This window comes from Magallana gigas, chromosome 9 (assembly GCF_963853765.1).
Source record: "Magallana gigas chromosome 9, xbMagGiga1.1, whole genome shotgun sequence".
Lineage (NCBI taxonomy): Eukaryota > Metazoa > Mollusca > Bivalvia > Ostreida > Ostreidae > Magallana > Magallana gigas.
The window spans coordinates 5,766,807-5,783,111 of NC_088861.1; the positions used below are offsets into that span (position 1 = coordinate 5,766,807).

At 32.7% G+C, this 16,305-nt stretch overlaps 1 protein-coding gene and 1 pseudogene across 1 annotated transcript; both read left to right on the plus strand.

Annotated features, from left to right (window-relative positions):
- Positions 1-2,232: 2,232 nt before the first annotated feature.
- Positions 2,233-5,586, plus strand: LOC136271359 (putative uncharacterized protein MYH16). The gene is made up of 3 exons (XM_066071265.1): positions 2,233-2,990; positions 3,392-3,520; positions 4,955-5,586. The coding sequence occupies exons 1-3, from the start codon at positions 2,282-2,284 to the stop codon at positions 5,362-5,364; spliced, it is 1,248 nt and encodes a 415-aa protein (XP_065927337.1). The 5' UTR covers positions 2,233-2,281; the 3' UTR covers positions 5,365-5,586.
- A 1,361-nt stretch (positions 5,587-6,947) lies between these two features.
- On the plus strand, positions 6,948-10,096 carry LOC136271428 (uncharacterized; annotated as a pseudogene).
- The last annotated feature ends 6,209 nt before the right edge of the window (positions 10,097-16,305 follow it).

A 16,305-nucleotide genomic window follows, 5' to 3' on the forward strand; every position in this document is an offset into this window, starting at 1 on the left:
ATATTATGTTATTATTTAAATAATGTCGAGTACAAAAATGTAGAGAAAAAGTGAGTACATTGTAAAAAATCCAGATACCAACATTCTAAAAGTGATGTCTCTCATCAATGGCCATTTTAGGCACGAAGCATCCGGGGGGGGGGGGGGGGCAGGGGATGGGCTGCCCACCGCACTTTTTGGCGCAACAATGATAAATATATAAAACATGAATTAACATTTAGTTGCCCCCTCCCCCTATTTTATGGACAATGTTAAAATTTGAATTCAAAATAAGGAATAAACAGTGAATATGAGGTTAAAGATATATAAGGAATAAGGAATCATTCTTTGAATATTATGAGGTGATAATTTTGGTCGGGGCGTGATCAAATCCATTAAAGCCCGAAGGGCTTTATGATAGATTTGATCACGCCCCGACCGAAATTATCACCTCATAATATTCAAAGAATGATTCCTTATTACTTATATAATTTTAAGCCATCGTACGATTAAATATTTAAATATAAATAAGCAAACCCCGCTTGCGCCTCAATTTGGCGTCATTTTTATTATGGGTTATATAGTACAAAATCGATACGTAGTGTTATCACAGGCAAAGACACTGGAAAATGTAAATATACATGTATATACCACTCCAACGGGTTGGGATTTTCAGGAGTTGTTAAGATTTTTTGATGTTATGTGCCTGCAGTCTGTCCGTATAAAGCTAGTACATTTTCGACTGTTACTAAGGACGATTAAGGAAGACGAAAAGTATCTAATACCATTAGAATGTGCTCCAAAATACTAATTTCTATATTATTTAACAAGTCGATATAAAATTTCAAGACCATATGAATTATGGGAAATAACCTGGCATAATATTCATGGTACTTTGGTTATATATGAGCGCAATAAGGTATATATTTTTCAGTAACATATCGACAACTTTTGATAAAATGAATTAACCTGCTGAAGAAGAAATTACGCTGAGACTCGTATATTTTATATTAAAGACTTTTATAACCTTATGATATTACGTATCACAAATATGTATCTATTTTATGTGATCGTTTGACCCTGGATAAAGTAGTTGTCAACTATTGGATTACAAGTACATGTATAAAAATATAAAAACACGTAAAATTAAAAAAAAAATTATTTTAAACTTTATTTTTTTGTAAGTTAACTGATGTCCATATTTTAGATAATAATTTCTAGAAGACTGATAGCTACCATTTAGAACTGTAAGCAACTTTTACAAAACACAGATAAATAAGAAAATAGAAACCGTTATACATTTTTTATTGCCGATTTCATCTTTACATTTCAAAAATGAATAATAACACCCAAACTCGAAACAATTTTTCTTTTATGCCAACATACCTCTTTTTTATAAGTTAAAAAAAGAAACATTTTCCACTTTTATCAAAGGAAAACGATTTGTTCCAGTTCCTATCTCTCAAAACGCTACTGAAAGCCTGTTTAAAATCTAAAAACACAATATCGACATACCTTTTTTGTCTTTTGTTGTCCTTGATAATCAGAATTATTTGATTTTATGGATATCAAATAGTCTATAATAACTAAGGAACACTCTGTATCTTTGTCTTAAACTACATACGACATTACCAGATATCCCCACATAAACGTTATATCTTTTTTCGATTTAGTTAACATTGATATTTTGTTCTTCAGTTATCTTAAGTTCCAAAAGTTAATAACCAGTTGGGAATCACTGGTTATATTTTGGAAAGGTCAATTATAGCTTTGGGTGTTATTTGAGTGCCTTCTGTTGTTGATAAGAAGTTGAGTTTTTGAATAATAAAATCAGCATACAATTCATATTTATAAAGTTTGATAATTCATGCATCAAATACTTTTTATGACAATCAAGCTTAATTTGAAATATTTAGCCCAATTATAATTTCACAATGTCTTTTTATTTATATCCCACTTACGTTGTTAAATTTTGGCGGGGATGAGGGCATTGTAAGATGTTAAAATTGTTTGACATACTTTGAAAAATCGTTATCACTAGTGGCAACATTTCACTAGGTTGTTTTGGAGTGAGTATGTTTTGAGATGAAAAGGAAAAGCTTTCTTGAGGACAGCAATTATACATAGTATCCAATGAAGCACTTTTTGGTTTTTATCTCTGCATAACAGTGGACGTGACACTTCAAATATTGTCCCAAATCTTACGACATTTACACGTCAGAAAAATATGGGTCGGGCTGTTTTACTATAAATATATAGCTTATTCTGTAGTGTAAAACAGTTTATTCTACAGTTCGAAAAAATGAAGGTGGTTTGTATTTTAGCGATATTGCTAAGTTTATCTGATGCAGAACCAATCTCATCGTTCCTTACTGATGGAGAAAACAAGACTTCAACATCATTGGAGAGCAAAGACCAGGAATGGAACGATTTGAGCATCCTACGACAAATGATTAACCAAGAGACTGTCATCCGCCTCGCTTTGGTAAAAAATGTCCACGCGCTGGTTAATGACGTCACCAGTTTGAAACAAAGTCTTGCGACAAGTGAAACAAAAATATCAGAACAACAGCGAACAATTACTTCTCTTATACAAAAAAATAGAGAACTTGAAAACAGTAGCAGAATAAGCGAGGCTAGATTAACGGATCTGGAAACGAGATTACAAACAGTTAACGAGAACGTTAGCACTTTGCACGAACAATTAAACGACATCCAGAAGGAATCAGACGACAAAAGGCGAGAAATGTTTAACAAAACTCATAGTGTTCTCGATGATATCAAAATAGAAGTACGTTATCTCTCGGTCACGCTGTTAGATTTCAAGGAAAGCACGGAGACTGAAAATGAGTCGAGGGATAAAAAATACAAAGACCTTGAACAGTATTTTACCAATTCATTTGAAGAATTAAAAGCAGAAATCTTTCAAAACGAACTCAACCTCACTAAAAACAAAATGCTCATTCAAAATCTAGATGATTCTCAATTGGAAATTAGAGGAACCTTCACAGGTATTTACATGTGTTGTTTATCGTAAGAAAATAAAAATGTGCTTGCCTTGATTAAAAAACCCCAACGGAGAGTCGCTGTAAATGGTTTTAATTGTGTCCATGGTAGCAGAGTACATGTTTAATAAGAATTCCATATTAGGCAAAAGTAGGCAGGAACGATATTTTATTTGTAAATGTTGGTTTTTTGCCTAGTATACAAACCTGTGGTCAAACCTTTAAAATTTCGAATATTGGTTTATCTGTACAATAACACAGTTTTTAAAATAAGTTTTATATACAAGATTATGTTTATTTATCATTATTCTTTTGAAAAATATATTACTTGTCATATATAATCATTTTTTATTGTTTATATATTTGTATGAATTGGTTTTAGAAAAATGTTTAATTCATTTTTTCAGAAATCTTGAATAGAACATTCACTAAGTTAGAGACACAGTTAAAAGCGTCGGAGTATGAGCAGCTTAAACTGTCGTCTGCTGTGGCTTCTTTGGAAGTGGCCAACATGAATTTGTCCAGATTGAACTGCGGTAAGACGAAGTTTACATTTTATGCTACCAAATGACCATGTATATTTTGAATGCATGGGTTGTTAGAAAACCACACATTAACCAATTAAAATGGAATTTTCCAAAAAATGACACAACGAAATCATTAATTTTACTTTTGTTGCTAAAACGTAAAATTCAAAGGGGTTTTAACCACCACAAATATAACGTCGTAATGATATTTTATCAAAATGATATCTCCAAAAATAGAACCAAATGAGCGCTTTCTACGCAGACATCGCACATACATCGTCGGTTACAGCATCAGAAGTCTGCCACTCTTTTTCACTAATCTTAACTTCACGTTTTTGTTACATGTTCACGAAACATAACATTATATAGAATTATTAAAATGATTTAATTGTGTCGTAGAGAAAATACACAGTGTTATTTTTGCCAAGCTTTTTTTATTCGCCCGTTCACTTTTGCCAACAATAGTTAATAGTTAAAATCGGCGTGTCCTGAATAAGCGCAGACACAGACGTAATAAAAGATAATTTGAGATATTTAGATTCGCGCAGTCTTAAATTCACACGATAACAAAAGGGGGAAAATAAAACGGGGCACATATCTCTATAATAACAATAAATATTCTACCACCAAGTGCCTGTTTATAGTTTATAAAAGCTGCTATTAAAAATTTGTTTAATATTGCAATGTTTGCTTCTTTTTTATGCATGCCGAATAAATAACAGCATCAAATAAATAAAGTAATCTTTACATATATATCTATCATACTACATGGACTATTATTAGTCATATACACTGCTATAAACGACTGGATTACATTACATAATTATTCATAATTAATTCTTCTTCAATATATTCAGTTTTAATATGCAAAGTCTCTTAAACATGTATATGATGAAAATTAGATAAATTTATACGTACATGTAGCTATACAATATATACGATTTTTGCTATACAACATTGACTGACCTTCATCCCTGGAAAAGACTAATATAAGTCGTGCTTATTTTAATGGGTTTATGTTTTTCAGAATAAAATATCGGTAAAATTCAAATAAATAAAAAACCCATAAAGAAAGTATTTCTTTCTTTTAATGAAACGGAGTTTTTTGCACGCCCATTCGCACACATTATTAACTCACTTCCCAAATAGAATGTTTATTTGTCAGAGCCTTTCGCTTGACATTTTTCACGAGCATCTTTTAATAACTTACGCAACATTTTATTCCGTAAATCATTCACTTTTTAAGAAAAAATCAAAGTATTCTAATGTGATAATAGAAAATGTGAAATACACAGATGTTATTGTTTGCTTAATCTTTAATTCAAAAATGTGTCTTTCAATTAAGTAAGACTTATCAATCCATTAACAGCACAGAACCGTGTGATAAACTCCGTGTCTATTCAGCAGTATATACACTACAATTAGTTATTTTTCAAATTGTAGATGAGAGTAAACACCATGCATTTTCTGCGGGTATATCATCAAGTAACTCTGGTTGGTCAGGAAGCACTCTAGTGTTTCCCAAAGTAATATACAGCGAAGGAACCGGCTACAACCCCAGTACTGGTATCTTTACAGCACCCACAGCAGGGACATATGTGTTCTATGTCTCTGTTCAGTCTGCCCTTCAAAAAAACATCTATGTAGACATAGTTTTGAATGGATCGGCTAAGGTCAGGGCTTTAGCCTGGTACAACAGTGGGAACAGCATTGCCATTCACCAGACCGGAACCAACCTGGTTATCTTACATCTACAGACCGGGGACAGGGTGTGGGTCAAACGAGGCGGTGGTACCGGTTACTACAGTGATAGTGCTCACAGTACAACATTTTCTGGATTGAAACTTTACTAGTTGAAATGATTAAATTGAGATCAATTGTATTATTAACAGAAATTGTAGGAAAAGAAAACTTTGGTTCTTAGTTGTGGTGTTCATATTTCTTTATGATCTGAGTGATGTATTCCAACGATCTAGAACCTTCTTTTACAGCACATTATTGTATTTTATCACAGGATTAAAATGTGTCAGAACAAATATAATAAAGAATTTTGAAAGGAAAACTATTTATTCTTCAACAAAAATATCTCCTATTTTGAAATGAGTGTGAGTGATACCGATATATAAGATGTTGTTCTTGTTTTTGATTGAGTTTGATTTGCTGTATACCCCCCCCCCCCCCCCCCACACACAAACACACATACAATAAATTATTAAAATGCATTTTAAACAACTATTTTGCATGCAATATAATAGTAGATATTTGGAGTTGGAAAATAACTTTTTCAGCAATAGTATTATGAAAACAATTAACGTAAGAACCAAACCACTGTTTTTGAAATAAGCTAATTACATGTAGTTTCAGTTTTCTCTATTTTACATTATTACACAAGGAATTTTAGTATAAAATTTTTGAATTTCATTTTACTTTTGCTGTTCATTAATACATGTACTTTCCATTAGTTCGCAATTTACAATTTATGCTCACCTCATTCGGAGTGAATATGTGAAAGTTTAAAAAAGCTTTGAATGATAACCCGAGTCGGGTAATGGCAGTTAAGATGAGGATTAAGAGTTATCTTTCTTTGTGTATATTGTTTCCAGCAAAAATCCCCTTTGCTATTTTTAACTTAAATGGTGTGCTATGGCAGAAGGTCTGCAGAATGTAGACTCTGCACGGATAATAAACATTGCATATGCAAGTGTGAAAACTCGTATCCTGTCCTTTGATAGTGCACCAGAAAATCTGAAAAAAAAACAAGCTTGTAGATTTGCTCAAGATGGATTCTATTATCTAGGTGAGACATCGGTTGATAAGTTTGATTTGCTTCGATTTCTATTTTATAAATTGATCTACTGTTGTTTTCATCTTGAACGCACTCCAGGAAGAAGAAGCTCAAGTGGGAATTATCTGTTGATGCTTTTGCAGCATAAAGTACTGTTTTTATTTTAGATGCAGACCTCCACTTACACTCCCCCTCCAAAAAAAATCCCGAACCAACACTTTCTTTTTAAACGTCTAGTGACATCTAGATTGTTTTATTAATCATTTTCTATTTAAATCAATAATTCATATAATCAATTTAATTGATTTTATTTAAGGAGTCTGGGCGGTCAATATGAATAATCAACTATCAGAATTTCTTTTAAATGTGTAGATAATATGATTTTTGTAGCTATACACAATCATTTAGTAAAGTAAAAAAATCCACATCGTTATGATTTGAAATCTGAATACTTTGCTATATCGTCATTTGAGCTCTTCTTTTAATGAGTTAATAGAGTCTGAAAACAGCAACGACCTTTCAGCCCTCCTACTTTCTAAGCATTATAAGTTTATAACTTAGCAGTGGAAATGCACATACATGTATTTATATAAAATGGAATGGTGCGGGGGATTTTTTAAAATTAATTTTGATTTTTTTTTATATAAATCGAATTTCGTAATTATTATTATTTGAAAAGAATTTAGAACAATTTCAATCCTTTTTACGAAGCCCAATGTCATTCTTATTAGACACTGGGTACAAGAGTTCTTGTCACTTTAATCCCCTTAAATATTCAGTTATTTTTCTCATGGCAATATTTGATTGACTTAAGAAACGAATTTAACAAAACATACAGCAAATTTTTAGGCCTAATTTTCCCTTGATACGACGACCAAAACGAAATTATAAAACTTATTTCTAATCTTTATATAACGTCTTTTTAAAACAAAAAGCGGAAGTATCTTAAAGATTTGATGATGTAATTGTAGCATAATCTTGGAATACATAACAACAACAGCAACAAAATTCAAAATAGATGCGAAATTTTTTCAATTTTCTTCATCATTATCTAATTAATTAATTAAGACAGGATTTAAATGGAATCAAGCGAAAGGATTTTTTGTGCTTACCTAAAATTTAAAGTCGGATATGCATTTTTTTACAGAGCTATTGTCTTGAAGTATCAAAGAAATAGTTCGTGGTCCGCTTTTACCTCAAAGAAACTAGGGACAATAAAAAAAAATAAACTACACAGAGGCACATTTCTGACTGAAGGGAAAGATTCGGATAATGTTAACTCGTTCTTGTTGGGAGAACACAGAAGAATGTCGGAAGTCATCCCGTCAATTTTGTTGGCTTTGTCATAGAAAGATGAGAAAAAGTCAAAACTGCGCATGTTGCCAGCTTTCCCGTTACATAGGATTGAAGAAATTAAACACCAAAACCAAGAGCCAGACCTGCACAGAATCACAAAACTTGTAAAAAAGATGAGGGAAAACATGTCTTTCTAAAAGAAAATTGACTTGAATAGACCGAAAATGTCTCTGTCTAAAATGTTTAAAGATATGCACGACCATCGCCATGAAATTGATCAATACACAGATGGGACGTGTGTTCTATTAAATAGGACTTGTGTTCTATTGAATAGAAAACTTGAAAAACGCCGCCGAGAATCGATGCCCGAGATGGACGTAAATTCGCCACCCATTCGTCGGACATCTGACACAAAAAACATTCTAGTTTTCACAAATCCCAATTAGCTACTTCGCTTGGTGGATCGATAGAATTCGTCGACTCCACTCTCGATCGAGAAGCTGAAGCAATGGATACATTCGAAAACGACCTGGAAATAAAAATGCCATCTAAATTCAAGCGATCACAGAGCATACAGTTCACGCCCTCCCTTCAGCGAAATTATACGACTCTGGAAAAGATGGATTTTGCAAATCCTCGGCCGCACAGATTTATCGAAAAACGAAATTCGATATCTATAGGAGCAGCTCGATCAACCAGTCTGCCCCCTCCAAGAAGGGCCTCGATTTCGACCGACCAGCACCTGCCACTGCAGCTTCCTCGATTCAACTCGAGACAACTGAGAATTTGCATGGGGTTCACCACAGGAGACACGATTCACATGTCAGTACCGAATTCATCGACGAAGACGAACTTCGAGCGAAACAAAGGGTGGCGATGGAACTACAAAAATTCGAGCGAATTCGACGAAAAATCGATCGCTTTTTGACATTTGATCCACCAAAGAGTGTGGAATTAAAAAGTGATTACACGCCTTTTACTCAATGCCCCTTGAATATTAAACCGTAATATTTATTCAGGTTTTCCGCTGAGAGCGGAAAACCTTACAATTATTCTGAAAAAATTTCAAATTTCTTCTTATTTTTTTTTCTTCTAGACGCCAACTTTGATCCTTAATATCTCGCTCGTTTGTTCACCGATTGTTTTGAAATTTTCAGGACTGATAACATGCCGCGTGATGTTGTCGTTGCATATTTTAGTTGAGGAAAATCCCTATCCGGTTTTGAGTTATTCCCCTTTTAGTAAAATTTAAGACTTCTTTTGTCCAGGGGGTTTAGCTTTAACGATGACTGGCAGAGTCTCAAAGATGGGCTGGTTTGGAAGCTAATACATTGAATTTGTGCGAGATATATTCTATTTATTATTTAAATGCAAATAAAAGGGGTAGTATAGATGTAGAAACAAAGGCAAGAAAAAAAAATAAAAAAAATTTCCGTGTTAGTTTTCTACCTGATAAAAATTTGTTATAACATGTATTTTAAAAGTTCATGGTCTTACCCAGACCTTTCATTCGGTATACCGAAAAAGGGGCTGGCCCTTATAATTAGGGAGTTAGAGGCGTCCAAAGTTTCTTGTCAATTACTTAAAAAGGAATAAACATTTCTAATGCATTATCGAAGCAAAGTTGTAAAGAAATTAATTTTGAATCCTTCTATAGTATTCAATTTAATGTTTTCGTAATTTATAGTCAGTATTTGCAGAAACAATTGTTGTCAGTTCGGTCCATTTTTTGTGGGGGTGCGCACGTTTATGAGGTTATGAAAGGGCTTCTTGTAATGCACTAACTGATACATGTAGCGCACAAAAATAATTCCACATAAAATTCCCAAATGTTTTTATACATATGTACATTTTCATTTCATATAGATAAACCTCTTTGACCTTATTTTTGTTGTTTGTTTCATAACTGTGCCCCTGTCTATATTTAGATGCATTACGAGACTCAGGTAACCGATCGATGGGAGAGTCGCTAGCTGTATTCAGGCCGTCGCTTAGACGACAGTGCATGTGCTTGTAGAGCTGGACGTACACTGTGTTAGTGTAACAGAGACATTTTGAATTGTTTCAGTACTGGGAGATGTGTTAATTAAATGGTTCCAATGCATGGTAATTAAACTCAACTTTTCTACAATACGTATACACGGCCGTCATATAAAGCACAATGTGTATTACTGACATGACAAATGTACGCTGGCAATTTAAACGAACGCGGGATTGCTCCCGATAGAACAATTCTTTTAAAGCAAAAAAAAAAAATACTGATTTGCGATGGATATAATATAATTATCATTGTGGAGATGATTTTAACAAGTGAACTTAATATTCGTATACGATAATATTTGAATCCAAAGCCGCTAGTTTTAAGTTACGGTTATTAGGGATATTACATGTAATTATGACTTGCCCCGCGTTTCAGGTTTTTTACTTGCAAAACATCTACAAACGAAAATACCAAACAACCTTCAGCAGCAACTTATAAATTAGTTATTCCATACACAATTCTGAAGAGGTAATTAAATAAATTTTATAAATGCTTTATACTTGTATTCGCTATCTTCCTTGGAAAAAGGTGGCATGGAAAAAATGTTGTTCAATGTTCATCAAATACGCTGTAGCCTTAGCAATCAAAAATAATTAACAAACTGGATATTGATAGATTGACATATCAACAAACATTCAGACCCGCAATGTGTTTTCTTACAAGTTCTCTAAAACGTAAACTCAATGACTGAATTCTTTAGCGTTTTCCGTCTGGGTTATTTTGAATCACGTGTGTACGTTATGTGTAGCCATATAGATGAACACTTTAAGTGTTTAATTTTTAAAAGAAATTGTGTACATGCAGAGCAATGCAATGCTAGGACAATAAAATTCCAACAATGTATATGTATATGGTGAGGCCGGTCAGACTGATACTGGTTCTGCTTGTTCTACAAATAGCGAATGTAAGACGAAGTATTTGGGTGTTATATTTTAAACAAATATAAGTATTGCATTCTTAAAAGCTTGCATTACTCAACAAAGTATTTTATTGGAATCATTCTTAATTACCTTAGCTGCATATATGTACCGCTCGGTCTGTATCCCGGGAAAATTGACTACCATCCGAAATTTTTCATACAAGGTCTACAGACTTGCAGCTAGCATTACCTTTAACAATACATTTTAGAATTTGCCGCTGTTTATAAATTCATTAAAAAGACGCGCAGAATCAAGTGGTAATATGTCGTTTGATATGAAATTTATGACGTCTATTTATATTGTTTTCATTAAAATTATTTCATTATTTCAAGCTTATTTATTTATTTATTCTTTATTTGCACAAGACATACACATCTTATGGCATAGGTTATTACATATAAATATAGCAATATTGAAATAATGGTACGGTACATGAACATGTGAAGTTCATTGATAATGTATATAAAATAAAATTTTACTAACAGGCGAAGAAACCAGAGAAATTTTTCTTAATTATCATGAATATTGAAAGCTAGATGGAGATACTTCCCCAAATTACACAGTTCTTTAAAATTTTGAACACTTAATAATTGTATAAATTTGTATACAGAAGGTTTTTTCCAATAATATTTCTTAATATATTTTACTCGGATTTCTCTATACTGCTGACATTTCAAAACAAAATGGAATTCATCTTCAATATCTGAACAAAATTTACATAAGCGTCTTTCTTTGCGTGGACCCTGAGGTCCACGCAGAAAATATATAAGCGAGGTTAAACCGGATGCTATGGGGAAAATTCAGCCTGTGCATGAGCTAGCTTGGTTCCTGTGCGTAATGGGTAGCTCAGGGAACCAGGCTAACACGTTTATCTGAATCGGGATCGGAATTCCGTGCCATATGCACATATAAGTTCAAAGGCGCTGTAATTGTAAAGTTGTCGGTAAACAGTACAGAAACAAAGTATTCCTTTTAAAGAATTGATTGGCATGTGATATGAACTACCAGTATTATGAAATAAGTTAATGTTATGCCGAAACTACAACATGCATCAAATAGCATAATTTGCAATGTTTTGTTGTTTTCCGAATACACATGTAACTTAACGTAGTCGAGGCTAGAGAACTTCCCGATTAATTTTTTTTAAGCATTTAATTATGTCACTATAAAAGTTTGAATCTCAAGAAAAATGCATCAAAATATGAAATTTTTAATTTACACAAAGCTGTCACTGCATAGTTAACAAAGTAGTACGAATCGTAATGTGTGCGCAAATAGTAGAATTCACCGAATGCCTGATACTATACATGCAAACTTCATTCATAGATAGATCAAAATTATTTTAGAAGTATGAATCCTTTAAATTCTGAGATAAAAAGTCAGGGCTATACATACATGTATACGTAATACAATGTTAAAAGCAGAGGGCTAGAGTCGGTGGAATCTCTGATAATCTACAGGCTTTCACGTTTTCGTTGGAAACACATGCAAATGGTCCACGTATTGTAGTCCTTTTTTTAAGGACAGCAACTTGTTTGGTACATTAGTGTGTCGTCCACTTTCAATTGCAAGTCTATGAGATGACAATCTAATTCTTGTAATTTGTTTGTGGGTGGAATGAAATCAGTTTCACATGTTATAAGACATAAAGATGTCCTCTCCCCACTTTTTCTCGAAGCAACTATTTTTAAAAATAGATATTTGTCATCGTTGTAGACCCGTGTAACAATCTGTTAAGTAGGTGCTTGCACGAAAAAGAACCCCTTGCTGATCTACATTTTCATTAATGCATACAAAGAAAAAATATATTTTGATGTAAAAAAAATTAAAAAAAAAGAGAAGAAATTGGTTCTTATTCTCTCTTTATGCCTGTTTGTTAGCGGTTGATCCAAGTTCATTTTGAATATCCTTTTGTAATTTAAAAAATGCGATGTAAATTTTTTTTCATGCAATATTTCGGATAAAGCAATGAAAAGTTGTTTCTTGAAATTTTATTAGACCATAAAATTGTAAAATGCTAACATTGAAAATGTTGCCCGATTTCTTTCTTTTTTTTAAGGTAAAACTTTATTGATTTAAAAAATGATTCTTTGAGACAAACAAATTGACATAATCAATAAGAGTTTGACAATCTCTAACTGCAGGTCTGTAGCTTTTAGTCAGAAAAAGAATCGGATGGACGACCTAGGACACAGATCGTCCATCCGAATTTCTTGAAAATTGCCATTATTTTCGTACGCGGACGCAATACTCACCGAGAATAAATGGTTCGTATCTTAAGTTTTAACTGCTTTGATAGGTAATATTGGTTTTCTGATAATTATGAACATGAATAATGAAATAAAAATGGTTAAAATTACAGTAAAATTATCGGCATCAGTCTTCTCCTTGCGCGGATCTAGAAGGGGAAGGGTTCCAGACCCCCCCCCGCCCCCCCCCTGCGAAATTTCTTTTAATTACGTGTACATTATAAACTTACCAAATATGCCTCGGACATCCCTTGGCAAACTCAAATAACCGTCTGACTTTTCAACCCCCACCCGGAAAAATTTTCTGATCCGCGCATGTTTCCCCTCCTCGAAATACAAAATTATTCTTCAAAACCCTTTGTAAAATTTCCAGGATCTCCGCATATATACTAAGAGATTCATTGGCGCTTGCGTTCGATAAAAATGCGTGTAAAACGTTTGCCAATGGTCTTTTTACCTTTGTACCGGGCATAACCACAGTCCCACTCTGTGAATAAAATGCGGCGAATCAATCTAGAGACAACGTGTTAAGATCTGTATTTGCTTATAAACATGTAGTATCATCGTGCAAAATGCACTGTTCAATTACAATTTTTTTACTTTACTTGTAAAATTCAACATCTGTTTCGTAATTTTTTCTCACAGTTTATTTCTTACATAGTTACTTTTTTTATTTAGTGATGGACACTTTTCAGACTTTATATGTGATTTCAAAGAGACAGAGTGTCATGTCTCAAGGACTGTTGATCTCTTAAAACAACATTGTGCAATTATCAGATTTTCATTTCTTGGACATCAAAGACTCATTGAGTTTATTTAATTATTTTATATCTGTGAACCTTTCACTCAGCTTACTTATATCATTACCTGTCAATTGCAATTTGTACTCATTGTTAAGATTCTTATAAATAGTTATGTACAATTGTCAATGCGCAGTCTGGAACAAGGCGGCCAGCCCCGGCCACGTCCGACTCTCCCAGAGTCTTGAGTCCAGTGGCCACTTCTGGCCATATCCGACTTTTTTGTAACATGTCTGTCTGTTAAATTGTTATAATGTTGCCATCGTTGAGTCTCGTCCAATAATCCTGCATCAATTGCCTGTTTATTTCTCTGGAACTGTATACCGGTGGACCTTCGGGAATACGGCAAACCTACCCTTCGTTTTAGCTTACGGCCCACAGCGCGCCCCAACCTTTTACCTTATACACTTTACGCGCCAACATTCCCTCACCCGGTTCGTACTGCACACGACCGATGCAGATCCAGACGAATTCTCTATCACCGTAAAATCTACACGGTCACAGAAATATAATACTTTGTTTCTCAGTGTTTACAAATCTAATATTGAACTATGGTCAGCTATCAATTTTTTGCAATACGTCACAAGTATGACGCAGCTACGAAGGAAAACCTTCTCGAGCTCGTCTCTAGTTTATTTTGGTAATCGGACAAATTACTGTGACTGATCGAAAGAAAAATGGTGTATATATATATATATATATATATATATATATATATATATATATATATATATATATATATATATATATATATATATATATATATATCAGGCTTGGGGCGAATTACATTGTAAAGTAATGCATTACATTACCATTACTTCATGAATTTGGGCATGAAATTACCATTACCATTACTTGATTTTCTTGAAGTAATGCATTACATTACCATTACATGAGTAAAGTAATGCATTACCATTACCATTACTTTTTTTTAAAGTAAAGCTAATAAAGAGTTTTTGCAAATGTTTCAAATATACAACACTTTTTAACATATCTACAGCTTCATGCTCAGTATCAGGTTCAAATTCAATGAATAAACAAGAGTCATTCTTTATTTGCTCAATATATAATCATATTGTGGCAATATGAACAAACATATTACATAAGTAAAATGATATTTATAGACATTTGGCATGATACAATATCAGATATGAAATAGAGACACAGGATAACATGCGTACCAGAAAACAATTTATGAAATAATGTTGCGGTTTTTAAAAGCTTAATATAGATATATCCCCAGATTACACAAATCTTTATAATTTTGGACACTTAATTTTATTAATTTATAAACAGATGATTTTTCCCAGTTATATTTCTTAATATATTTTAATCGTATTTCTTTTTACGGAGGACACTTTAAGACAAAAGATTGCTGTTGCACTTTATGATCAAAGTTTCAAAGGGTTCATCTTTTAAATTCATCCATCTTCCGGGCCATACGAAATAAATGTTTTGCAGCAGCAGTCAAAGCTTGGACTGGAAAATACTGTTTGACGATCTTTATCTTAGGATATATTAAGTGCAATAATAGATTAAATACATAAATCTTGTATTTTCTATCAGTCCAAACTAATGTACAGTGTAAAATTTTAATATACAAGAGAGAGAGAGAGACAGACAGACAGACAGAGAGAAAGAGAGAGCAAATAAGTAAGATTTTTTTCAAATGGGTTATAATATTGGAAGTGATATTGATTTTCATCATGGATGGACAGTGCATTCATTTTGCTTTTAAAGGTGCATGTCTGTCTCCTATTCTATTGTGACATAGCGAAGGGAAGGGGATTGGGGTGTTAAGCACTTCTTATAACAATAGATTGTTTTGATACTTAGATTATCCTGGGGGCATAGTGTGTTGTTGACACATTTCTTATTGAAGTGCAAACTAATTGGAGTAAATTGTTTAAATGATTAAAAACTCTTAATAACAACACTCTTTAAAATGTAATGAAATTGTGCTGTTATCTTTAGTAATATAAACAATTCAAAAATGAATTTTAAAAAACCCTTTTTAATAAAACATGTACAATTAAAACATTTTTTTCTTTATTAGAACTACATGTATTTCTTTCTTCTTTAAAAATAAATTTAATCAAATTCAATTTCAACTATTCATTTATTCATCACATTTTTAAAAGTGAACATGCATAAATATGCATAGTAATGCAAAGTAATGCCATGTAATGCCAGCATTACACTAGATTTTGGAAAGTAATGCATTACATTAGCATTACTTGTAATGCTAAATTTGTGGCATTACACATTACTAGCATTACTTTGAAAACATGTAATGCATTGCAATGCATTACCATTACATTTAGCATTACCCCAAGCCTGATAGATATATATATATATATATATATATATATATATATATATATATATATATATATATATATATATATATATATATATATATATATATATATATATATATATATACAGTGGAGCCTCAGTTATCCGGACGCTTTCGTTCCAAAGTCCAATCGTCCGGATAGGTGAAGCGTCCGGATATCTGAAATGTGTTTAATTATTGTTGTCATGAATGATAATGTATTTGTATACAATGGCTCCTGGTGTTGATACTAGGTTTTTTGCCTTTCATACCATATAGCAACACATGCTAGAGTTGTCTGTTGATATGAACGTTTTCAGATATAAAGAACTCTGCTTTATTTTATTATTTTGTCATGAAATATT

Bases quoted from the DNA above. Each gene is read 5' to 3' on its own strand.
- LOC136271359 (XM_066071265.1), top strand. From the start codon at position 2,282: ATGAAGGTGGTTTGTATTTTAGCGATATTGCTAAGTTTATCTGATGCA. The intron at 2,991-3,391 runs GTATTTACATGT...TCATTTTTTCAG, and splicing joins AATTAGAGGAACCTTCACAG to AAATCTTGAATAGAACATTC. The intron at 3,521-4,954 runs GTAAGACGAAGT...TTCAAATTGTAG, and splicing joins TTTGTCCAGATTGAACTGCG to ATGAGAGTAAACACCATGCA.